At 47.8% G+C, this 24,802-nt stretch overlaps 1 protein-coding gene across 2 annotated transcripts; it reads left to right on the top strand.

The window, feature by feature from the left end:
* Positions 1-20,744: 20,744 nt before the first annotated feature.
* Positions 20,745-24,497, top strand: LOC119355069 (serine/threonine-protein kinase D6PK-like). 2 transcript variants are annotated; one of them, XM_037621853.1, is made up of 3 exons: positions 20,745-21,090; positions 21,568-23,267; positions 23,387-24,497. In XM_037621853.1, exons 2-3 carry the CDS (start codon positions 21,766-21,768, stop codon positions 24,234-24,236), a joined length of 2,352 nt encoding a protein of 783 aa, XP_037477750.1. In that variant the 5' UTR covers positions 20,745-21,090; positions 21,568-21,765; the 3' UTR covers positions 24,237-24,497. The 2 variants fall into 2 exon arrangements, with proteins under 2 accessions (XP_037477750.1, XP_037477751.1); XM_037621854.1 differs by lacking the exon at positions 20,745-21,090 and adding an exon at positions 21,106-21,491.
* The last annotated feature ends 305 nt before the right edge of the window (positions 24,498-24,802 follow it).

The raw sequence follows: 24,802 nt of genomic DNA, 5'->3' as shown, positions 1-24,802 counted from the left end.
GTGTATATATCCTGTCTTCGCAGTAAACCGGCCAACCCGTAAAATTACGATACATAATCGGGCCGTCATGCAATCATGATGTAGGTTGGGCCTGAAACGTGCCAAACAGCTCACGGGCCGGCAGCAGCCCGAAATGAACCCCGGCCCATGATTGTGCGAATCAAATCACAGGCTTTTAACAGGCCAAAATTGTCTCGGTCCTTGTTTGGCCTAATCAGATATCGGCTGCGAGCAGGCCGGATGCAAACCGGGTCGTAGTTAGGCCCAACTATATTACGGGCTTTTAACAGGCCGAAATTAATATAGGGCCGAAATGTTAAACGGGCCCTTAACAGGCCAAAACTAATATCAGGCCGAATTACTAATTGGGCCTTTAGCAAGTGGGCCCAAAAGTATAGTGTCCAGTTGACGGGCCGAATCTGATATGGGCCATAATTGAGCCCAAAGCCTCTTAAAGGGTCGGACCTGATCTGGGCCGTAATTTGGCCCAGAACGTGGTAGGCTTTTAACGGGCCGGATCTCATATGGGCCACTATTAGGCCCGAAGTGTGGCAGGCCATTAATGGACCGGATCAAATATGGGCCGGCATTTGGCCCAAAACATGGCAGCCAGTTAATGGGCCGGCCTACTAGGGTCCTCAAAATCTTGTGAGCCTACAGCTGGGCCGGCCCATTAATGTCAGCGAAATCTCTTGAGCCTTTAGCTGGGCCGGCCCATTATGATCCGCAAGAATCTTGTGGGCCTTTACCTGGGCCGACCCATTATGGCACACAAAAATGTTGTGGGCCTTTACCTGGGCTGGCCCATTATGGCCCGCAAAATCTTGTGGGCCTTTAGCTGGGCCAGCCCATTATGGTCCGCAAAATCTCGTGGGCCTTTAGCTGGGCCGGCCCATTATGGTCCACAAAATCTTGTGGGCCTTCAGTTGGGCCGGCCCATTTAAACTTGATGGACCGGTCCACGTGTCAACGTATCATAGGCGCGTCTCGCCCATTGGATGAGTGACACCTGTGCCAACGCGGACCTGGCACGTGTCTCCTCCAGCCAATGATGATTTTACACGTGGAAAATCCCCATTGGTCGGGGTTGTTAACGGATTATCAGATCCAAAACCCGACCCGATAGCTTAACGGCGTTCCGTTATGGTGGATGCCACGTGTCGGTCACCCTTGACGAAAGCACTTCTGTGACGTGCGATTTATCGTCATGGAAGTGGCACTTCTGTGATGATAATTTTGGTAATGTCATGGAACACTTCTACTTCTACTACAGCACAGGTATGACTATCTTGATTGTGTCATAAATTTGTCATGGATGTACATGCATGACAAAAAACGTGACCTACTGTGACAAACACGTATCATCACGAAAGTGTATTTTTTTGTAGTGGCATGCTCAAGAGGTAGCATGTGGCAGATGAGAATTTGTTAATGTCCGGTTGTAGATAACTTGACACTTGACTTAATTAAAATGCATCATCCGCGTGTGTAGCCGTGATGGTCTCTTTTCAGCGGAGTCCGAGAAGTGAACACGGCCTTGTGTTATGATTGAACGTAAGTAGTTTCAGGACCACTTCTTGATCACTTCTTGCTTGTCGATCATTGCGTTGCTTCTCTTCTCGCTCTTATTTGCATATGTTAGCCACCATATATGCTTAGTGCTTGCTGCAGCTCCACCTCATTACCTTATCCTACCCATAAGCTTAAATAGTCTTGATCTCGCGGGTGTGAGATTGCTGAGTCCTCGTGACTCACGGATACTTCCAACCAGTTGCAGGTGCCAATGATACCAGTGCAGGTGACGCAACCGAGCTCAAGTGGGAGCTCGATGAAGATCTGGGTCGTTACTATGTTTAGTTTCCTGATGATCAGTAGTGGGGCCCAGTCAGGACGATCGGGGATCTAGCATTTGGGGTTGTCTTCTTTTATTTTGGTTCCATAGTCGGACCTTGATTGTACTCTGGATGATGTATGTTTAACTTGTTATTTGTGTGAAGTGGCGATTGTAAGCCAACTCTTTATCCCTTTCTTATTCAGTACATGGGATTGTGTGAAGATTACCCCTCTTGCGACAAAACCACAATGCGTTTATGCCTCTAAGTCGTGCCTCGACACGTGGGAGATATAGCCGCATCGTGGGTGTTACAATATGCCCCCGTTGCTAGACTTGAGTCCATCCGCATCTTACTTGCTTATGCTAATCACCATGATATCACTTTATATCAAATGGACATTAAAAGTGCTTTTCTAAATGGTGAAATTGAGGAAGAAGTTTATGTTAAACAACCACCCGGCTTTGTCAATCCTAAGAAACCCGATCACGTTTACAAACTTCACAAAGCTCTTTATGGTCTGAAACAAGCTCCTAGAGCATGGTATAAGTGCTTGACCAAGTTCCTTATTGAGAAAGGCTTTGAGATTGGAAAGATAGATTCTACTATTTTCACTAAAAGGGTTAATGGTGAATTATTTGTATGCCAAATTTATGTTGATGATATCATTTTTGGTTCGACTAACCCTCATTTTAGTGAAAAGTTTGGGAAGCTAATGTCGAAGAAGTTTGAGATGTCTATGATGAGTGAACTCAAGTTCTTTCTTGGATTGCAAATCAAGCAAACTAAGGAAGGCACCTTTGTTTCTCAAACAAAGTACACCAAGTACTTATTCAAGAAGTTCAACATGCAAGAAAGCAAAGGTATGAAAACTCCGATGCCAACTAGTGGACATCTGGATTTGACCAAGGATGGCAACCCGGTTGACCAAAAGGTTTATCGCTCTATGATTGGTTCGTTATTATATCTATGTGCCTCCCGTCCCGATATTATGCTAAGTGTGTGCATGTGTGCACAATATCAAGCGGCCCCCAAAGAATGTCATCTTAAGGTTGTGAAAAGGATAGTGAGATACTTAATACATACACCAAATTTTGGCATTTGGTATCCTAAGAGGTCCTCTTTTGATCTTGTTAGCTATTCCGACTCGGACTATGCCGGAGACAAGGTTGATAGAAAGTCCACTTCAGGTACTTTTCAATTTCTTGGTAGATCACTTGTTTCTTAGTCCTCCAAGAAACAAAACTCAGTATCCTTATCCACCGCTGAAGCGGAATACATTGCCGCTGGTTCATATTGTGCTCAATTACTTTCGATGACCCAAACTCTTAAAGAGTATGGGATCAACGTGAAACATGTTCCATTATTTTGTGACAATGAGAGTGCTATTAAGATTGCTCACAATCCCGTGCAACATTCTCGAACTAAGCATATTGAAGTTCGTCATCATTTAATTCGAGATCATGTTGCTAAAGGGGACATTGATCTTAAGCATGTTCGAACCGATAAGAAATTGGCGGATATATTCAGCAAACCGCTTGATGGGAAAGTTTTCTGCCGTTTGAAAGGTGAATTTAACATCATTGATGCTTCAAACTTGGAGTAGGAACTCCATTTGGATACATGCAAGGCATGAGCCGATGACTAATCCTTGATACTTTTCTTATGATGATGTGATCATATGTCTTGGATATATTTGCACCCTTGCATGCTATCTAACCCTTGTAGGTACTTGGATAAATCTAAATCCATGAGATTGCAACTCACTCACATATTGAGCAATCTCTACATCTCCAAGTCTCTACACAATGGTGGTTGAAGACAAGGAAGCATGAAACCCCTCAGCATATCCTTTGACAAATTCCATATATCAAATTTCATTGGTATCAAATTTCATGATTGTCATGTTGGATACACAAGTGCTCTTCCTTGCAAGACTAACCCATATAGGTAGATGAAATTCAATTACAAGTGGTGCTCCCAACTCTTGATGAGCTAAATCGGTCACATTATGAACTAAATCGGTCCGACCGAGTTGTCTGATTTGGTCCCACCGAGTTTGGTGAATTATGTGTAACGGTTAGATTTTGTGTGGAGGCTATATATACCCCTCCACCCACTCTTCATTCATGAGGAGAGCCATCAGAACATGCCTACACTTCCAACATACATTTTCTGAGAGAGAACCACCTACACTTGTGTTGAGGTCAAGATATTCCATTCCAACCACATAAATCTTGATCTCTAGCCTTCCCAAAGTTGCTTTCCACTCAAACCCTCTTTCCACCAAATCCAATCCTATAAGAGAGAGCTGAGTGTTGGGGAGACTATCATTTGAAGCACAGGAGCAAGGAGTTCATTATCAACACATCATCTATTACCTTTTGGAGAGTGGTGTCTCCTAGATTAGTTAGGTGTCACTTGGGAGTCTCCGTCAAGATTGTGGAGTTGAACCAAGGAGTTTGTACGGGCAAAGAGATCGCCTACTTCGTAAACATCTACCATAGTGAGGCAAGTCCTTCGTGGGCGATGGCCATGGTGGGATAGACAAGGTTGCTTCTTCATGGACCCTTCATGGGTGGAGCCCGTGGACTCGCAACTGTTACCCTTCGTGGGTTGAAGTCTCCATCAATGTGGATGTACGATAGCACCACCTATCGGAACCACGCCAAAAATCTCCGTGTCTCCTATTGTGTTTGCACACTCAAATCCCATCCCCTTACATTTTTGCAACTTGCATGATTTATTTTCCGCTTCTCATATACTCTTGTCATGCTTGCTTGATATGTATTGTGAATGTTTAAACTTGTGCTAAAACTCCAGTTCAACATAAAGAAATTAAAAAATGCAACTTTTCTTACTAAGAGTCTATTCACCCCCTTAGACACCTCTTCTCGATCCTTTCACCCTCCCCCTCCTCCACTCCTTTATATACGGGGGAGGGGGCCCATAGACACACAAGTTGATCATTGATCTTTTAGCCGTGTGCGGTGCCCCCCTCCACCATAATCCATCCCGGTCACATTGTAGCGGTGCTTAGTTGAAGCCCTGTTCCGGTAGCATCATCATCACCGTCATCACGCCGTCGTCCTGACGAAGCTCTGCCTCGACACTCTACTGGATCATGAGTTCGTGGGACATCATCGAGCCGAACGTGTGCAGATCGCGGAGGTGTCGTACCTTCGGTGCTAGGATCGGTCGGTCGTGAAGACGTACGACTACATCAACCGCGTTGTCATAACGCTTCCGCTTACGGTCTACGAGGGTACGCAGACAACACTCTTCCCTCTCGTTGATATGCATCACCATGATCTTGCGTGTGTGTGTAGGATTTTTTTTGAAATTACTGTGTTCCCCAACATTTTCTCTCTCTCGCCGGTCGCATTGGTCATCGTTTTCTTTTTGGTTTTACAATCTAAGATCGGTTTGCATCGCCCGCCACAACCGCCGACCCCTGTGCGCCTCTACTTCGACACTGACGCGACCACCCGACCTCTTCTCCGACCAGCCGGCCTTGCACGATGCGGCGGCCCGTCACGACCGTAGTCTGTGCGCCTGCTCGCTCGTCGCTCTGCGCCGGCCATCGCCGCCTTGCTCCGAATCGGACTCCTCCATCACCTCCCGCCTCCGCCACATGTGTATGGTCGCCTCCCTACGGTGTTGCATTGGCCGCTCGGGAGGCGTTGCTGCATTGGCCGCTCGGGTCTTGCTACCCCGCATCAGCTTTGTGTTGGCGGCCCAAGTGCCGGTGCTGACGCGCTCATCCGCACGTCATCATGCCAGCAGTCGGCGGCGGCTTCAGCTTGGACTCCGCCACCACCCCGCCTCCACCGAAGGTTGAAGGTGTGCAAGTTCGAGAAGTAGTTCGTCGTAAGAATAATGTCCTCCTTGGTAATCTCCGAACATCCTTGAAGAAGGCTCCAGAGAAGCCATCGAGGCCCGGCGCTTTGCCACAAGGAAGACCGGAAATTGCCTTCCTCACCTCTCCTCCTTAAAAGCCGCCCAAGGTCTAAAAGGTCACAAGCAGGCACCGAAAAATGTTGCCACAATTGATGTCCATGTGACGTGGCAGCCCACGTTTGGTGACCTCGGCGAAGTGGTCTTGGATGATGGCCTTTTTGTGATCGTTGTCGATAACCCAACCGTTGTTGTTCTCGAGACGGTAAATGAAGTTCTTTCTTCTTCTATGATTGACACGCAGGTGAAAGAAACAAGTGTGCCTAAGAAAACGGTAGTTGCTCTGGGCGTGATGGAGTGTGTCCAAAAAGACAAAGTACGAGAATCACGAACCTCAAAGATGGAGATGCATAAGGACGTTTTGATCATGCAAAAAAAAATTTGACATGTCATCACGCAACATTGAAATCAATGACATGTTGTGAAGCTTTTGGCATTGCTAGTGGATCTATATGTCATAATACCAGAAGGCTCCGCGCTTTCATTATGTGTTGCCGCTGAGATCAGAGATATTAATCATGGAAGCCGTTGCCACTGTAGTTCTATCTCACAGGAGATTAAGCGATGTCGAGGACGTTTTGTTCAAGTTGAATTTATTCATGAGAGAGCGTCTAATGTAATGTTGAGGCTCATGACTAGCCCGTAGTTCTCTTACCCTAGCTCGAAAATGCTAAAAAAAAGCGTGTGCATCATGAGAGTGGACAGGCAGGGCAACCGTATTATTTCATTCTGTTCTTGGATTCTCGGATACTATACCAAGATTAGATCGATCCAGCTCGCCCCCACATACCCCGTTCCCATAATTCTGCACTGCACAAGCACAGCGCCCCCACAAAGGCCACAATCGATCACCACAGTGCCTCGCGTTAATCCGAACTGCTGCCGGCTGCGCGATCTGCCGGCCCGGGACACGTGCAGTCCCTCGCTGCAGTTACGCACGCAGAGGGCACTTTTCCAAGGACACAAGAATTAAGGCACCCAGGCCACCTCAGCTGCGAACGCAGTTTATTGCAGTCCCGGCTACAGCCAACTCGCGCCCGTAACGCATGCATGTTCGTCAGCGTGCACCGTGCATCCTCCATTAACGCGATGTGCACACCATTTTCTCTGGTTGCACGACTGCACCTCGGCCGGTTCGCGATCAGCCCTTGTCGCACGGCTGCCGCTTTTCCTGCGGGTTCGGTCACCAGTCCAATCCGTAGTCGTAACCACCTTGTGTTGAAACCGTGAAAGGACCGCGTAAAAGGCGGAGTTTGACGAACGAGAACGGTGCGATTGTTGGCAGGTCGGTTAGATTAATGGCGTGGGGTTCGTACCTACGGATAGATGAGAGAAAGATCGACTTTTCCATTAGTATCTAGCCATCTAGGTAGTGTACTAGGCGTGATGTGTTTTTGTTGACAAGAGTGTGAGCTTAGTCTGCTGATTAACTGCTAGTCCTACGGTAGCAGAAGGAAAATTGCGTTAGCTAGATAGACAGAGAGGCTACTCCTGCTGTGGTGACGGATGATATGTGCAGCCCTAAAAAACCGGCAGTCACTATCTGAAGACAACCTTTCAGAAAATTAAAAAGGATTTACATATTGACGCAGTATGTGTTTTCACACTATATACATTTTTTAAGGGTAAAGCAAGGCTACATAAGAAGTTTGATCCCAATATCCTATTTATCTCAACATGCACAATGTCACATCATCAAAGGCTCACCACTCACATGCATGAGAATAAGTTTTCCATTATGAGTTGATCTCATGCACATCTTTTACCTCACCACATATGTCACCTCATCAAAGGTCCACTCAACGTGCCTGAAAAAAAGTTTTTCATTACATTATGCCACATATATTCAAAATATTTTTTGACTACACAATAATCAAGTATAATATATAATATATATTTGGCTTTAATTCATATGTTATTAATTCAACGATGAGAGCTTCATACAATCAAATCACTGAAATATATTGCAATTGATTCCCGCATCAATGCGCGGGATATTCTTAGTTGTTATAAAAGATATGTTGTGAACAGTAACCAAAGCGCTCTTCACGGGATATGTATTCAAAGGAGGTTTTTTGTTTTTCATCTCCTTCTAAAAACTCATGGATTTCAGACTTTTTTAGGCCCCATAAGCCATAGGAGGGAAAGGTAAAGTCGTGTACTCCTTTTGTAATCTAATATAAGTTCTTTTAAATCACTATTTTTAGTGATTTAAAAGATCTTATACTCTCTTCGTACAAAAATATTTTTCAAAAGAATGGATGTATCTCTATATATATATCAGTTTTAGATATATTTATTTGTATTCATTTCTTTGACAAGTATGCCCGGACGGAAGGAGTATATGTGGCTACGGAGAAAAACTGATGGTTTGATCGAGAGGCTACGGCAATGCCACACAATAATACAGCATCTGAACTCCGCCAAGAAAAAGAAAAACACTATGTGAACTCGCTACCGCTGCCGTGTAACAGTCCCGTGAGAGCACTCGGAAAGAATCGGGGCCGCTGCTCCAATCATCCGACGATCAAGATGGCCAGGAGAAGCCGCGGCACATGTTCCTGGGGTAGCAGCAAGCAGCGGACCGACGCAGAAGCGTCCAAAACGAGTACACAGCGGGCGGGATAGATAGAGATCGATCGCGCCATGACGGGCACAGCTGCTGTGCAGACCGGACCACCCCGGCCACGAATGTGCCTGCGAGTGACCGCGAACCCGAACCGAAGACATGTGCACTTCGTGACCATCTCTTGTCTTGTGGGACCGTGTCATGCCACCGAACGGCGAGCACCGGGCTTCGGATACCGCTCCATACGCATGTGTGTGGCTATGGCCACGCCGTGGCGGGTGAGGTGGGTGCCGAGCCGACGGGGACAGGATCACAGGAGGGTGCGTGCGTCTTGTCCGGCATCCGTCCAACGCCTGCTGTGGTGCATCGTTTCTCTTCTATGCCTTCGTGTCGACGTGCGTGTGTCCAGGCTCTGTTTCACCGCTAATAACCCACGTGTCATGTTTTTTAGCTGACGTGTCATGGTGCTGGTTGAAACGGGTATTGTTCGGATCGAGCGCCACCAGCCTTTATAACAGTGGCGGAGCTAAGCTAAAATCCTTGGGCGGGCCAAACAGGCCAGATTAAAGCTAACCTTAATAATTTTTTTATTAAGAGCCTCTTAATCTTCACTATTTGGTGCTATGCTGGGCGGGCCATGGCTGAGTTTTGCCCCAACGTAGCTCCGCCACTGCTTTATAATGATCTAAAACGTCTTTATTTGTTTACCGAGTGGGTATTGTTTTGGCGGAGCTCTTGTTTTGGCCCCATATCACATACATAGTACATGCTATAGATAAACATTGGGCAACACTGTAACATCTGACGTATTCTCACATCTCTTTCTATCCATTTCGATGACAAGTATTTTTGAAAAGAAAGAGTACTACATACTAGGACATATGAAAAAAATGCATACAACGAACTTAAAATTACCCCTAGTCCTCGCTAAAGGAGAGCTAGACAACCCCCTCGCCGGAGCCACCGGCCTCATGGTCGTTCGCGGCAGGACAAATCAAGGACATCTCCTCGTCGGGCTCCTCCGTGAAGAGTTGCTCCTGCTTGACGTCGCACAGGCTTATCTTGCGACGGTTCGCGCAACCTCCCGCTCGGACTTGAGGGTAGCATCATTCTTGGCGACGACGGCGGGGTCACCTACAAGATCGATGGGGCTGCAGCGATCGCGAGCTCAGCCTAGAGCTACACCTTTGTCGCGAGGTGCTCTGCCTCCTCGGCTTGTGTAACACCCATTTAGAGGCATAACCGCATAGTAGGCATGTCACAAGAGAGGTAATCTTTACATATCCCATGTACTGAATAAGAAGGGATAAAGAGTTGGCTTACAATCGCCACTTCACATAATACATAAATATAGCATTACATCATCCAGAATACAATCAAGGTCCGACTACGGAACCAAAATAAAAGAAGACCACCACTAATGCAATAGATCCTCGATCGCCCCGACTGGGCTCCACTACTGATCAACTGGAAAACGAAACAATGCAACGAACACGATCTTCATCGAGCTCCCACTTGAGCTCAGCTGCGTCATCTGCACTGGTATCAACGGCACCTGCAACTGGTTTTGGAAGTAATCTGTGAGTCACGGGGACTCAGCAATCTCACACCCTCGAGATCAAGACTATTTAAGCTCATGGGTAGGAGAAGGTAGTGAGATGGAGCTACAGCAAGCACTAGCATATATGGTGACTAACTTACGCAAAAGAGAGCGAGAAGAGAAGCAAAGCACAGTCGTGAACTAGAAGTGATCAAGAAGTGATCCTGAAACTATTTACGTTCAAGCATAACACAAGAACCGTGTTCATTTCCCGGACTCCGCCGAGAAGAGACCATCACGGCTACACACGCGGTTGATGCATTTTAATTAAGTTAAGTTTCAAGTTCTCTACAACCGGACATTAACAAATTCCCATCTGCCCATAACCGCGGGCACGGCTTTTGAAATTTCAATACCCTGCAGGGGTGTCCCAACTTAGCCCATCACAAGCTCTCACGGTCAGCGAAGGATATTCCTTCTCCCAGGAAGACTCGATCAGACTCAGAATCCCGGTTACAAGACATTTCGACAATGGTAAAACAAGACCAGCAAGACCGCCCGAATGTGCCGACAAATCCCGATAGGAGCTGCACATATCTCGTTCTCAGGGCACACCGGATGAGCAATCCATACAACAAAACCAACCGTCAAGTTTCCCCGAGGTGGCGCTGCAAGGGGCTCTAGTTCGGACCAGCACTTAGAGAAGCACTAGCCCGGGGGGTTAAAATAAAGATGACCCTTGGGTTGGCCGACCCAAGGGAAGGGTAATAGGTTGTTAGGCAAATGTAAAACCAAGGTTGAGCCTTGCTGGAGGAGTTTTATTCAAGGCGAACTGTCAAGGGGTTCCCATTATAACCCAACCATGTAAGGAACACAAAATTAAGGAACATAACGCCGGTATGACGGAAACTAGGGCGATAAGAATGGAATAAAACACCAGGCATAGGGCCGAGCCTTCCACCCTTTACCAAGTATATAGATGCATTAATTAAAATAAAAAATATTGTGATATGCCAACAAATATCCATGTTCAAACATGGAACAAACTCCATCTTCACCTGCAACTAACAATGCTATAAGAGGGGCTGAGCAAAGCGGTAACATAGCCAAACAACGGTTTGCTAGGATAAGGTGGGTTAGAGGTTTGACATGGCAATATGGGAGGCACGATATAGCAAATAGTAGGTATCGCAGCATAGCAAAAGAGCAAGCAACTAGCAAGCAAAGATAGAAGTGGTTTCGAGGCTATGGTCATCTTGCCTGCAAAGTTCTCCGAGTTGACGTAAGCTTGATCCTCGTAAGCGTACTCAACGGGTTCCTCAATCACGTACTCGTCTTCCGGCTCTACCCAAGGCAAGAACACAAGCAAAAGAAACAACAATTAACTACGGTGCAATGCGCAAGCAACATGATGCAAAACATGGCATGATATGCGGGATGTGATATGCAATGCTGTTGGAAATATGCCCTAGAGGCAATAATAAAAGTGTTATTATTATATTTCTTTGTTCATGATAATAGTCTTTTATTCATGCTATAACTGTGTTATCCGGAAATCGTAATACACATGTGAATACATAGACCACAATATGTCCCTAGTGAGCCTCTAGTTGACTAGCTCGTTGTGATCAACAGATAGTCATGGTTTCCTGGCTATGGACATTGGATGTCGTTGATAACGGGATCACATCATTAGGAGAATGATGTGATGGACAAGACCCAATCCTAAGCATAGCACAAAGGTCGGTTAGTTCGTTTGCTAGAGCTTTTCCAATGTCAAGTATCTTTTCCTTAGACCATGAGATCATGTAACTCCCGGATACCGTAAGAGTGCTTTGGGTGTACCAAACGTCACGACGTAACTGGGTGACTATAAAGGTGCATTACAGGTATCTCTGAAAGTGTCTGTTGGGTTGACACGGATCGAGACTGGGATTTGTCACTCCGTGTTACGGAGAGGTATCACTAGGCCCACTCGGTAGTGCATCATCATAATGAGCTCAAGGTGGCCAAGTGTCTGGTCACGGGATCATGCATTACGGTACGAGTAAAGTGACTTGCCGGTAACGAGACTGAACGAGGTATTGGGATACCGACGATCGAGTCTCGGGCAAGTAACATACCGTCTGACAAAGGGAATTGCATACAGGGTTTGATCGAATCCTCGACATCGTGGTTCATCCGATGACAACATCGAGGAGCATGTGGGAGCAAACATGGGTATCCAGATCCCGCTGTTGGTTATTGACCTGAGGTCGTCTCGGTCATGTCTGCATGTCTCCCGATCCCGTAGGGTCTACACACTTAAGGTTCGGTGACGCTAGGGTTATCAGGAAGACAAGTATGTGATTACCGAATGTTGTTCGGAGTCCCGGATGAGATCCCGGACGTCACGAGGAGTTCCGGAATGGTCCGGAGGTAAAGATTTATATAAGGAAAGTGGTTAAACGGACACCGGAAAGTTTCGGTGGCATACCGGTATTGTACCGGGGCCACCGGAAGGGTTCCGGGGGTCCACCGGGTGGGGCCACCCCTCCCGGGGGGCCACATGGGCTGTGTGGGAGAGGGAGCCAGCCCCTAGTGGGCTGGGCGCGCCTCCCCACCTAGGCCCATGCGACTAGGGCAAGGGGAGGGGAAACCCTAAAGGGGGCGCCCCCCTAGCTTGGGGGGCAAGCCACCCCTTTTCCCTCTCCCTTTGGCCGCCGCCCCCCTCTAGGGTTTCCCCTAGAGGGCCGGCCCCCTTGCCCCTCTCCTCCTATATATAGAGGGGTGAGGGGAGGGCTGCAACAACACAAGCCAAGGCGCAGCCCCTCCCCTCCCCAAAACCTCTCCTCCTCCGTACGTGCTTGGCGAAGCCCTGTCGGAGTACTGCTGCACCAACTACACCACGCCGTCGTGCTGCCGTTGGAGCTGCCTTCCTCAACCTCTCCTTCCTCCTTGCTGGATCAAGACGGAGGAGACGTCGTCCGTCCCGTACGTGTGTTGAACGCGGAGGTGCTGTCCGTTCAGCACTTGGTCATCGGTGATCCGAATCACGACGAGTACGACTCCATCATCACCATCCCCTTGAACGCTTCCGCACTCGATCTACAAGTGGTATGTAGATGAAAACTCTTCCCCTTGACTCGTTGCTTAGATGAACTCATAGATGGATCTTGGTGAAACCGTAGGAAAAATTTTAATTTTCTGCATCGTTCCCCAACAAATGCATATGCATGCTCCGGAAGGAAAAGATTGGACAAGGCATCAACTTGGCAAACCAAGTGCGCCGCTGGAAAGATGAGTTGATTTCGGTCGAAATCGATATAAAGATCACCGGAATTGGATGCACGGTCTGCAAATGACAAGTAAAGCAATAATGGCTCAATTCTACAATTAACAGCACGATGCCATCTAGAATGCAACAAGAAACTAAGCTACTGCAGTCTAACATAGCAACAAATCACATGGCAGTGACCTACTCAAGATGCTTGACAAAAGATGAATACTGAGCTACGGCTAAATCACACAAGAGCAGGTTCAAACAAGCATGGCAAAAGTGCAAAAGATAACAACATCGCAGACTTAGTGAAAATACTAACATGTCAGGAATTAACATTAGGAAGCAATGTTTAGAGCAAGATAACAACATGCTACAAGATCAGATCATAGCAATACAAGGCATGGAATGAATCTACTCAAAGCATATAACAAAAGTCCTTTACTGACCATAAGCCAAAAAGGATCAGAAGATATGATGGCACCCATGTAAACATAGCAAGTTACATTAACAGATTCAGACTTGGCAGAAAACAGAGCATGGCATAATCAGAATTATAAAGGCATGTTTGCGAGCTCGATGCACTCAACACATGGCATAGCATGACAAACTAAGCATACTACCAGCAAGAAGACATGTTCAAGAAGCTAACCATGTCAAGAACAATCTCATAGCATGCATGGATCAACTACAACAACCTTGGCAAAAATGATTAACACGTAAACAATCTGCCAGGAACATTTTGTAGCAAAAGTAGAGTAAGATTGAGTCATGCTAGGGTACTCCATAAATGCAAACAGGAGCATGGATGGATAGAGCACAATCATATGCCCAAATCAGTCTTACTGAACATGCTCAAAAGAGGCATGGATCACTCTCTCGCAACATGAATACATGGCATAAAAATAACATCACGGAAATGACTTAATGAAATTCTAAGTCCCTGAAATCAGTAACATCACGAGAGCTACTTTGCATGCTTGTGCTAATCACCACATTGATCACAAAAATACATGGCATACACCCCTGTAAAGATGGCATGTCATAGCCCAAAACACATGTAGAGCTCAAGACCAAATGCAGCACACAATAATCATGAAAAAAATGACAAATGCTCATAATCTGGTAAGAATCAGGAACTAACATTTTGTAGCACTCTTGCAACAGCAATTTGGGCATCAAGATGGACTCAAACAAGCATGTCACAATGGAACAAAATGAAAAGCATCTCATGATGAACATTTTGATATATGGCACGCGCAAAACGAAGCTATGGATGCGGAGTTACGCTAGGTCAAACCAGTGCACATAAGATGAAAATTCTGGAACATAGTGGAAAACTACCAATGCAAAACGGGATCCATGTCGGGGGTAGCTCGTTCTCTGCTACAGAATGGCGCCGGGGGAAGTCAACGGGAATGGCGTGGAGGCGTGGAACTCCGGCGAGCGTCGGGAAGGCCGTGAATGGGTAGATCGGGCGCGGGGCAACCCATTCTCGGCGAAGGGGCGGCTTGGGGCGGCGCAAGCGCGTAGATCGGGGCGGCCATGGTGTTCCTGCGAGGTTCATGGAGATAAGAGAGCTCGTGAGGGAGAGCGAGAGCAGAGGAGAGAAAGGGAAGGGAAAGGGACGGGACCGGCCTGCTGGAGGTCTCCGGCGGAGCTCCGGCGAGGAGCTCCTCCCCTGGAGCTCGGGAGCGAGTAGCACGGGGCGCTCGGGAGGAGCGGGAAGACGGCGGCACGGCGGATCGGGCCGGGCGCGCGACGGCGGCACAGCTCGGGCGCGGCGCGGCGCGGTGCGGGCCTGCCCTAGGCCAGGCGGGCCGCGGCGCGGGGAGGCGCTCGGGAGACGGCGGCGCGACACGTGGCAGGCGGGGATTGGGCGTGGGCGGCGGCGGAGACTTTGTCCGGCGGCGCGCGGACATGTCCGGCGGCGGAGGAAGAAATGTCCGGCGACGCGAGGAGAGGCTAGGTTAGGGTTCATCCGTGAATTTTCGGAGGGAGACCCATATATATAGGTAGACGGAGTTAGGAGAGTCCAAATGAGGTGCGATTTTCGGCCACACGATCATGATCGAACGACCGAGAGGATGGAGGGGGTTTGGATGGGTTTTGGGCCACTTTGAAGGGGTGTTGGGCTGCAACACACACAAGGCCTTTACGGTTTCTCGGTTAACCGTTGAAGTATCAAACGGACTCAAAATGGCACGAAACTTGACAGACGGTCTACCGGTAGTATACCAAGGCCGCTTGGCAAATCTCGGCTCATTCCGAGAAAGTTTAACACCCGCACACGAAAAGAGACAAAAGAGGGGCGCCGGAGGACGTAGGAGCGCCGGATTGCAAAACGGACAACGGGGAAAATGCTTGGATGCATGAGACAAACACGTATGCAAATGCGATGCACATGATGACATGATATGAAATGCATGACACGCAAACAAATGACAAGGCAACAACAGCGAATAACTGGAAGACACCTGGCGCAACGGTCTCGGGGCGTTACATCTTGCACCAGGAGAAATTGCTCCTTGCCTCCTCCATCAAGAGGAGGTAGATGTCGTCGCCCCTGTCGGTTGCGGCGTCGAGCACCTCAAACTCGGCGGCCGGGCAAACCTCTGAGCTTGGCTTCTCCGAGCGTTGGTTTGGTCGGTCGTAATAAGGGTCGTGTGTGGTAGACACACTTTTTGACGGCAAGCTCGGCATGGTGCTCCGGCATGAGCATCTTCTAATATGTGACCTTCTTGCGCCCTGGGCGGACGGCGGACAACGAGGTCGAATGTGTCCTATCTATCAGACTTGCGCCATGTGGTCTTCGCCTCTTGGCCTAGTCGAGGGGTAAACCGCACACCATGATCCTCTAGAGCACTCTAGAACTTTCTGTAACCTTCCAAAAGCTTCTAGAGCCACCCGAGGCTTTTCCAAGCATCATCGAGACCTCCTGAAACATTTCTAGGATCATCCGGAACAATCCCGGTTCCTAATATCTTATTCTCTCTTATCTCATAGCTCTCCTGCAAACTACTAGTCGTTTAGCGTGTGACCCTACAAGTTTGGTAAGATGTGGAGATGACTCGGAACTCTTTTCGATCAATAATTAACAACGAGATCTAGACAACCATGATAATTCCCACATATTCATAAAGATCTTTATTGAGCATTTATCCGCATACAATCTCATTTCATTCGCAATACATTACAAAACCCAGGTGAGATTTATGAAGAAACACCTTGATCACTATACCAAATTGAGTATCTCTTCATCGTCGCACGAGCAAATCCTAGTCTTGAACCATCTAGCACCTTGACACACTTTTTCGGTGTGGTTGTAAGCTGCATTTATGATCTCCCAATTACGAGTAACGTTCGGCAATCCCAAAGCGGTCGTTCGGTATGAAGGTACGTTGTTCTCATGGTCTAAGAACATGAGTAAACGTTTCACATAATATGATAATACTCACAACATAGTGACGATAGGGGTCTATCCAACACCATTTTTCTCCCAACAATGTGTTCTCATTATTGCTCACATCCTTATTACTCTTGACAATGCCCTGTGATCAGGAAAAATTAATCATATGCAATATACGAGCTAGTCTTAGAGGTGAGACTAGGGATCTGTTTGGTGTTTATGTTTTCACATATGCAACTGGGTTTTCCTCTAAATCTCATATCTAAAAACCATTATAATTATAACACATAATATAAACTTTTAAATACGAACATGAAAATAAAATAATATTTTATTATTAACTCTAGGACATATTTCCTACGGTCTTCATCTTTGTTACATTAACAATGGCCATGGTTAATAAAACAAAACCATCAACAATACATGAGCTAGTTTAGAGTCTTGAATACAGACCTATTTGGTGTTTATCTTTCTACACATACAACTAGGTTTTATTCCAAATCTCACATTCAAGAACTAACACAAATTCTAACATAAAAAGTATAAACTTAAGTATGAACATGGAAATAGAATAATAACAACTTTTGTTATTGCCTTTAGGGTATATTTCCAACATACGTCACAGATTTTGCTAAATATTCTCAAATTTTTATCATGACACCATGCAGGTTTAATGTTTTTCGGATTCCGTTTTCATTCTTTAGAATAAAAAAACTATGAGATCCATGTCCGGGGTCAAGTCTTGGCACCCAGATATTTGGAATTCCTTTTCTTCTATTGTATAAGTCCCAAATAAAGATTGAAGAGCACAAATTGAAAGTTTCAATCCATTTTGCCAACTTTTTTCACGCATTTAAATTTGAATTATATTCACTAAATGACTAGGAATTCATTAGTGGCTTAAAATAGCAAATGAACCCCAAAAATGTCAAAAGTTGATATGAAACATCTGATTGTGTATTTGTTTGTAGATTTTTGTAATGTCAAATGATTAATTATGACACTATGCCAATTTTCATGTGTTTAGACTTTCCTTTCTTTTTTATAATTAAAAACAAGTAAAGTCTATTTTAGTAGAATTATAAAAAATAGAAGAAAGAAAATAAAATAAACAAAGAGGATAAAAGAAAGAAAGAAGAAAACTTTACCTAGTGTTGGCTTTCCGCCGAGTGTATTTTTGACACTCTCACAAAGGTCATGTTTGCTGAGTCACCGATGAAATACACTTGGCAAACAACTCGGCACTAGGCAAAACCAGCGATTCCAGTGATACTGTTCACTAGAGAGTAGTCCTCGTCATCTCCGGCCCGGCCTTGTCGGCCCACCCAGGCCCGGCCCTAGGCCTGATGGGCTAGCCCGTGGGCCGGGCTTGGGCCTGAGTTTTGAGCCCACCAGCAGGGCCTGGACGGGTTTGGGCTTGGCATTTTAAGGAAGAGGCCCGGCCCACGGCCCTAAGCCCTAAGGGCTTTTCAGGGCTTTTTACCAGATGGCCGGGCTTGGGCTTGAAAAGTAGGCCCGTTGGTAGTGCTTGGGAGGGCCTGGGCCTTAGTTTTCTGGCGTGGGCTCTTTTAGGTCCGACCCGGCCCACGGCCCTAAGCCCTAAGGGCTTTTCAGGACTTTTTACCAGATGAACCGTGCTTGGGCTTGAAAAGTAGGCCCGTTGGTAGGGCTTGGAAGGGCTTGGGCCTTAGTTTTCTGGCATGGGCTTTTTTAGGCCTGGCCCGGCTCGGCCCATAGCCAGGTATAGTAGAGAGCATCCATTTTGAACTGGGTACGAGCTTAAAAAATTATGAAGGCGGTTAGATCAAACGCCAGCTTGGAGAAGTTACATCGGACTAAAAGAAAATCCAGCAGATTGTGATGACCGAGGTCGTGCAGATTTCAACCAATATAAAACTGCTCCGGTAGGAGATTTACGAGCATATTTTAAAAAGAACTCCAAGTGTACTACTACCCCATAAAACAATATCGGATCAACATGCAAATCGTATCAAACAATCGCTAGGCGGCACGCCGCGGGCATGCTCTTATGTCTGCTTGCACCTGACTGCTGGAACCTTTTCCTTTCCTTTTTTTGCATGTCGTGAAAATTTGCTATCTAGTAATTCCGCAAGACACTTTGTTGGACCAAGGTGCATAGTGCCATTAAGGGGGTGTTTGTTTTCAGGGATTTTTTTTGTAGGGACTAGGAAAAATCCCTCTTAGAGATTTTTTTATCAAACGGAAGGGACTTTTTAAAGACTAAACTAAGCATTTGGGACTAAATGAAAAAACTCTCAAGGAGAGTATTTTTGAGACTTTTTGAAACTTTTTCAACAATGCCCCTCCATGCACTCATTGACCCGCCACCCCATGATGTTGTTTGATTGATATTTTTTTATATACTAGGGACAACATGGTTATTTAATAACCTCTAGGAAGGAACTAGGGACTTTTTAGTTTCTGGAAACAAACAAGAAATGATTTTTTAAAGACTAGAGACTTTTTAGTTGGGACTAGAAAAAGTCCTAAGACTAAAGAACCAAACACCGCCTAAGTAGTAGCCAAGGGAATCCAAAGGGTGAGATGAGATGATAGCATAGCATTCCACTCCAAGGAAACGGAATCTTGAAGATCTACGAGCCACGCGTATGAATGTTGATCACCGGTACAGTACTGCTGGTACGTGCGTACTAGTGAGATTTTTGGAAAATACTACCCCACGGACCCTCGCAATCTCTATCCCTGCCGTCTCTGTTCTCTGTAATGGCCGGAGACCACGTACCGTTACCGTCTTTACTCTCTCTCTCTAGTGCCATGTCGATGTACTACTGGCTTTTTGGTACGCTGACTGGTTCTTGCGGAGGCATGGCGATTTATTTATTTATTTTTTTAGAAAAGGAGGAAGCATGGCGATGATACGGCCGATGCACGGAGACGATTAACTGAAGTGACGAAGGGGCCCACGGCCCACATGCCCGTTTTAAATTATGCACGGCGGTTGGGAGCAGTACTTGCATCGGAGCCATGAAGACAGCCTCGGGGCCGGCGAGGGTCCTGTTGCTGTTGGTTTGTTTTCAAAAGTTTGCGGAGGGAAAGATCCAAGGAGCGAACGGAGGAGTACAAAGGCGTTCCCATGTTCCGTTTTGCAAGAGCCGGCAAGTGTGTGACTGCGCGGGCCGGCGAGCGTTGCGTCGCCTCCTCTCTTTTTTGCCCCGCATTCCAATGCGCGGCGAGCTTCTAGGCGGCGGCACTGACCGCAGGCCGCATGCGACGGAGTACAAGAATCAGAACCTGATGGTATCGCAAGTTTCACGTCTTGACGAAATATACAAGACCCCGTTTGATTTCGGTGTCAGCCTGTGTACTCTACTACTACTGGCGAGCGACTCGTACTAGTATCTCGCAGGTAGAGTATAGGAGTACTATACAAGTACTCCAATCCACCGGGCCGACGGCGGGCCGCGACTGGCGAGGGTGAGGCGGCACGGCAGCCGCGCCGCGCGTTTGGGCAAAGGATCAAGCGAGACGCGAGGTGCGCGTGGAGCAGATGAATGCGTGCGTAAAACGACGAGGAGAGCAGTGTGTGAGCCTCTGCCTCTACCAGCACACATACATACAGATACAGTGCTGCGGTGCGCCCCCACACGTTAGATTAGGGACAGTACATACAGCGGTGAAGTGGTAACCATGTGTCTCAGCGGCGGCACGACATGACGCGGCGCTGTTGACGTGACGGACCACGCAGGTAACGGCACAATCAGTTGGCCTCCCGCGAATATGTAACAAGCAGATTACTACTCCACTTGCTCCAGTAGTACTATACTCCATCTTCTGGCTGCGATTGCATCCACTAGTGCGGCTAGAGATCGACAGTCTCTGTAGTGGTGGCTTTGAACCCGTTTAAATAAAGAAATTACTACAGTTTGCTTTCTGCATCCGGGTCGTATTCTTGTCGCCCTGTACCGGCGGCGAGCGTGATAACACGAGTCATGAAAAGGAAAAGTAAAAAAGAAAAGGCCCTCCCCTCCCCTCCCCTCCCCTCCCCCTGCTGGCCAGGGAGGGAGACACGGAAAAGGGCGAGGAGAGAGACGCGTGAAAGGGAGGCACGCTACGCCCTGCTACAGGCAGCAATAATAAATAGCGGCCATAAATAAACAAGCGTAAATCCTAGGGTAGGGGTGGTGGTGGTGGTGGTGCGTGTTTTTATTGGGTTGCGGTGGGGGCGCGTCGCTCCCTCGCGTAGCCATAGCCATAGCCATAGCCATAGCCAGAGAGAGAGAGAGGGGGCACCGTGCGTGAGTTTGGTGAGTGTGGCAGCGACCAGCGAGGGAGAGAGGAGCGGCATCCATACTTCCATAGCCCATAGGTGTGAGTGAGGGGAGGGGGGAGGCAGCCGCTCTCATTTCTCTTCCTCTTTTGCCTCCTCGTCAGATGTGCGCGCATTGCTGCTCAAGCTGACTGGCCGCCTCTTCCCCTGCTCGTCGCCGCCGCTGCTTCGAAACCCTAAATCTCGCCTCCGCCGTCGCCGCCGTCCTCCCGCCGGTAAGATTCTCCCGCTCCAAAGTCCAAATCCCCCGCTTCCCTCCTCTCTCTCGTGCGCAAATCTGGCTCTTCCTCTCTCTTTTTTGACTCTGCGCGTTTGTGCCTTTGGCTTGGCTCAAAGTAACCCCCATTTTGTTCGCCCATCTGGTGCTTGCTTGTGTCTTCTTGTCCCTCAAGCCGCCCGGAGGTTTACGGATCTTGCATCAGTTCGCTACAAGAAAAGAGAGAGAAACCCCACCTCACCTACCGCATCTATGTCCCTTTTGCTTTCGTTTTTTCTATAGTTCTTTCTTCAAATTTTAACTATGGGTGGGGAAGGGTGACTAGTGGGAGATGATAATGAGTACAAGGGCACCAAGATCGGCTCAAGCTCCAGATTCCCACCTTTTTTCCTCCACTATGTTAGTGCCAATAAGGTTCTTTCTTGTGCATGAATACCCACACCGTCTGATCCAGTTTCTGCTTACTCCCTTGCAGGGCCTGCCTCGTGATGCCGCTTCTCGATCCGGGAAAGCTGCCTCTTTGCTCACCTAACTGCAGGCGCCAACGGTCCTAACTTGAAGCGCATCACCACCCACCCAGATGCGGTTGCTGCTTGCAGAGCTCCGCAAGTTCAATACTCTGCTAGGCGCCTAGGAGGGAGCATTTCTGGAGGCGGTGGGAGTGCTGGAGAGGATGGGTTCTTCAGGGTGCCCGGAGATAGTCGAGCTGGTGGATGAGACCAAAGACGCCCGTCCGGGCGGGGTCACCCACCTGAGGGTGAGGGTGAAGCCGGTGGGGCAGGAGCATGGGGGCCGGTCGTGCTCGGTCGAGGATGACCTCGACCGGCTCCTCAGATCCTTCAATGTGCGCACCTCGGCGCGGGCTTCTGGGCAGACGAGCACGGACAAGAGGCTTATTGCGCTTGGGAAGGCGCCCATGTCGAGCTCGGAGATCGTGGAGTCTGTGAGCTTGAAGCAGGCCCTCAGGAAGATGTGCATCTCCCAGGCCTCGGAGATGGCCGCCATGAAGAGGATGTCCAAGCCCGCGGCTGTGTCGAGTACTCCTGAATCTGGGGCGATTAAGAAGCTTTATGCCTCTGTTGTGGTTCCAACAGACGAGGACCAAGATGGGAAGAACAAGGTTGAGAAGGCCGTTGCTTTGCCTGACAAGGTTGTAGTAAGTTCATCGGTTAAGTTGGTTGAATCAGGCAAGAAGGTGCACAGTAAGGCTTCAGCTCACAAGCATGTGCGATCAGCGTCTCCAACCAAGGCCAAGGTCCAAAAAACCAGAATCCAAGATGTCATCAGTAATAAGTCACTGGAGGCAAGCGAAGATCCGACTGCAGGAAGAGCTGTGGCAAAACAGAGAAAGGGTAAATCTCCAAAAGCATCTAGTCCGCGAGCTGTTCCAGTTGGAGGCTCACGGCTGGTGTTTCGCAGCAAGTCCTCCACTAAAAAGAAGGTTAAACCGGAACCAGCTGCAGCGGTGGCATCACAGAAGCATTGTGAGCCAAAAGGTTCCGGTTCTCATACTAAGAAGCAACACGAGGCCCCTCAGGATGAACCCAAAACTCCAGCACCAACCAGCAAGAAGGGTGCTGATGATGGCTCTCTCGGCGCCGAAGGAGTTGATTTTGGCAAAGGATGCTATGTCAGTGGGATCCCTGGTTCACAGCCTTGTGAGTTGTCAAGGTCGAAGGAAAAGGGTGAAAGCTCCCAAAGCTCAAAGAGCAGCATCGGTGACTACAGCACAAGCACCAGCATCAGTGAAGATAGTTATGGTAGTTTCAGTGCTAATGGCAGCAGGCCTCACATGTCAAAAGATGTGAGATGGGAAGCCATGAAGCGTATAGCGATCCAACAAGGGACCCTGGGATTGAAGAACTTCAAGCTTCTCAAACAGCTTGGATGTGGAGATATTGGCACTGTGTATCTGGCTGAGTTGGTTGGTTCGGACTGCATGTTTGCACTGAAGGTTATGGACATTGAGTACCTAATAAGCCGGAAGAAGATGCTGAGGGCTCAAACTGAGAGGGAGATACTGCAAATGCTTGACCACCCGTTTCTTCCCACCCTGTATTCTTATTTCACGACAGATAATCTGTCTTGCCTAGTGATGGAGTATTGTCCAGGCGGTGACCTGCATGTCCTAAGGCAGAAGCAACCTACTAGATGCTTTTCAGAAGCCGCTGCTAGGTAAGTAACTTCAGCCGTGGTGTTTATGTGTGATCTCATCGACCGACTGCACTTGAATTTCTAGCTGAAAATCATGTTTCAAGTTATTTAACTCACAAGTATTGTATGTCCCTTTGCAGGTTTTACGTCGCCGAAGTTCTCCTAGCATTGGAGTATCTGCATATGTTGGGGGTTATATATCGTGATCTGAAGCCTGAGAACATACTTGTTCGTGAAGATGGGCACATCATGCTCTCCGACTTTGATCTGTCCCTGAGGTGTTCAGTTAATCCCGTGCTTGTGAGGTGCTCATCAGTAGGAAGAGATGAACCTCCTAGGCCTTCCGGACCTTGTGCTGAAAGCTGCATCGATCCACTGTGTATCCAGCCATCCTGGGCCAACTCTTCTTGCTTCACACCTCGGCTGGTATCTTCTACACCTTCCAGGACACGGAGGGCTGAGCCCCTGAAGAAACCATCACTTCCGCAGCTTGTCGTCGAGCCCACTGACGCGAGGTCAAATTCATTTGTGGGGACCCATGAGTACCTTGCCCCGGAGATCATCAGAGGAGATGGCCATGGCAGCTCGGTCGATTGGTGGACTCTTGGCATCTTTCTGTATGAATTGCTCTACGGCAAGACACCATTCAGAGGACCTGGCAATGACGAAACACTTACAAATGTGGTCTCACAGGGGCTGAAGTTCCCTGATAGCCCAGCTGTCAGCTACCAGGCTCGCGATCTGATCAGAGGGTTGCTTGTGAAGGAGCCAGAGCTCCGGCTAGGCTCGAGGAAAGGAGCTGCCGAGATCAAGCGGCACCCCTTCTTCCAAGGCCTGAACTGGGCCTTGATCCGTTGGACTGCACCGCCCGAGACCCCGAAAAGCGTCGACGCCTCAACCCTTACGGCAGCGGTGGCACGGAAGAAGAAGGAAGGCAAGTGCCTTGAGTTCCGGATGAATGGAGACGACATTGAGTTCGAGCTCTTCTAGTGGTGGCAGTAGTAGCAGTAGAAGTTGTAGTGGTAGTACGTTGTGTTCTGAAGAATATCCATACCGTGGTAGCTAGAAGTAGTAGTCCCACAGTTCCCCACTCCTCACTCCCCTGCAGTTTTTCTGTTGAAAATGAGTTATCAGTAGAGTAAGGTCGGGTGTTGTGCCTGTTTATTCCTTGTTAATACCATCAGATATCAGATGAGCCATGGTCTTGTGCAAGCATTTTTCTTTTGAATGCAGCCATGGTCTTGCAAGCAATTGCATCTGGTTGCAGTTGTGCACTACTGCTTGCAACTGCTTGCAGTAGTCGTTGTTGCTTGATACAGTATGTAGCAGTAGTAACTCAAGTAAGGTCCAGTAATAAGTTGTGTAACATATGTTCTTGTTCATTAATAATATCATAAAGTTAGGAGCAAGGATTTAGAAGTCATGTGTCTGTCACGGACATCACAATTATGTTATGGGTTTGCGTTGATGAATGCCGATGGGACATCAGTAGTTGCTTGGATGTAACCATTTTATGGTGCTGACCGGTGAGTAGCATAACTGTGCATCTGTGGTAA

Source organism: Triticum dicoccoides, chromosome 2A (genome assembly GCF_002162155.2).
Source record: "Triticum dicoccoides isolate Atlit2015 ecotype Zavitan chromosome 2A, WEW_v2.0, whole genome shotgun sequence".
Lineage (NCBI taxonomy): Eukaryota > Viridiplantae > Streptophyta > Magnoliopsida > Poales > Poaceae > Triticum > Triticum dicoccoides.
Note: the sequence above shows the minus strand (reverse complement) of the source record. Positions and strands in the feature narration are given on the sequence as shown.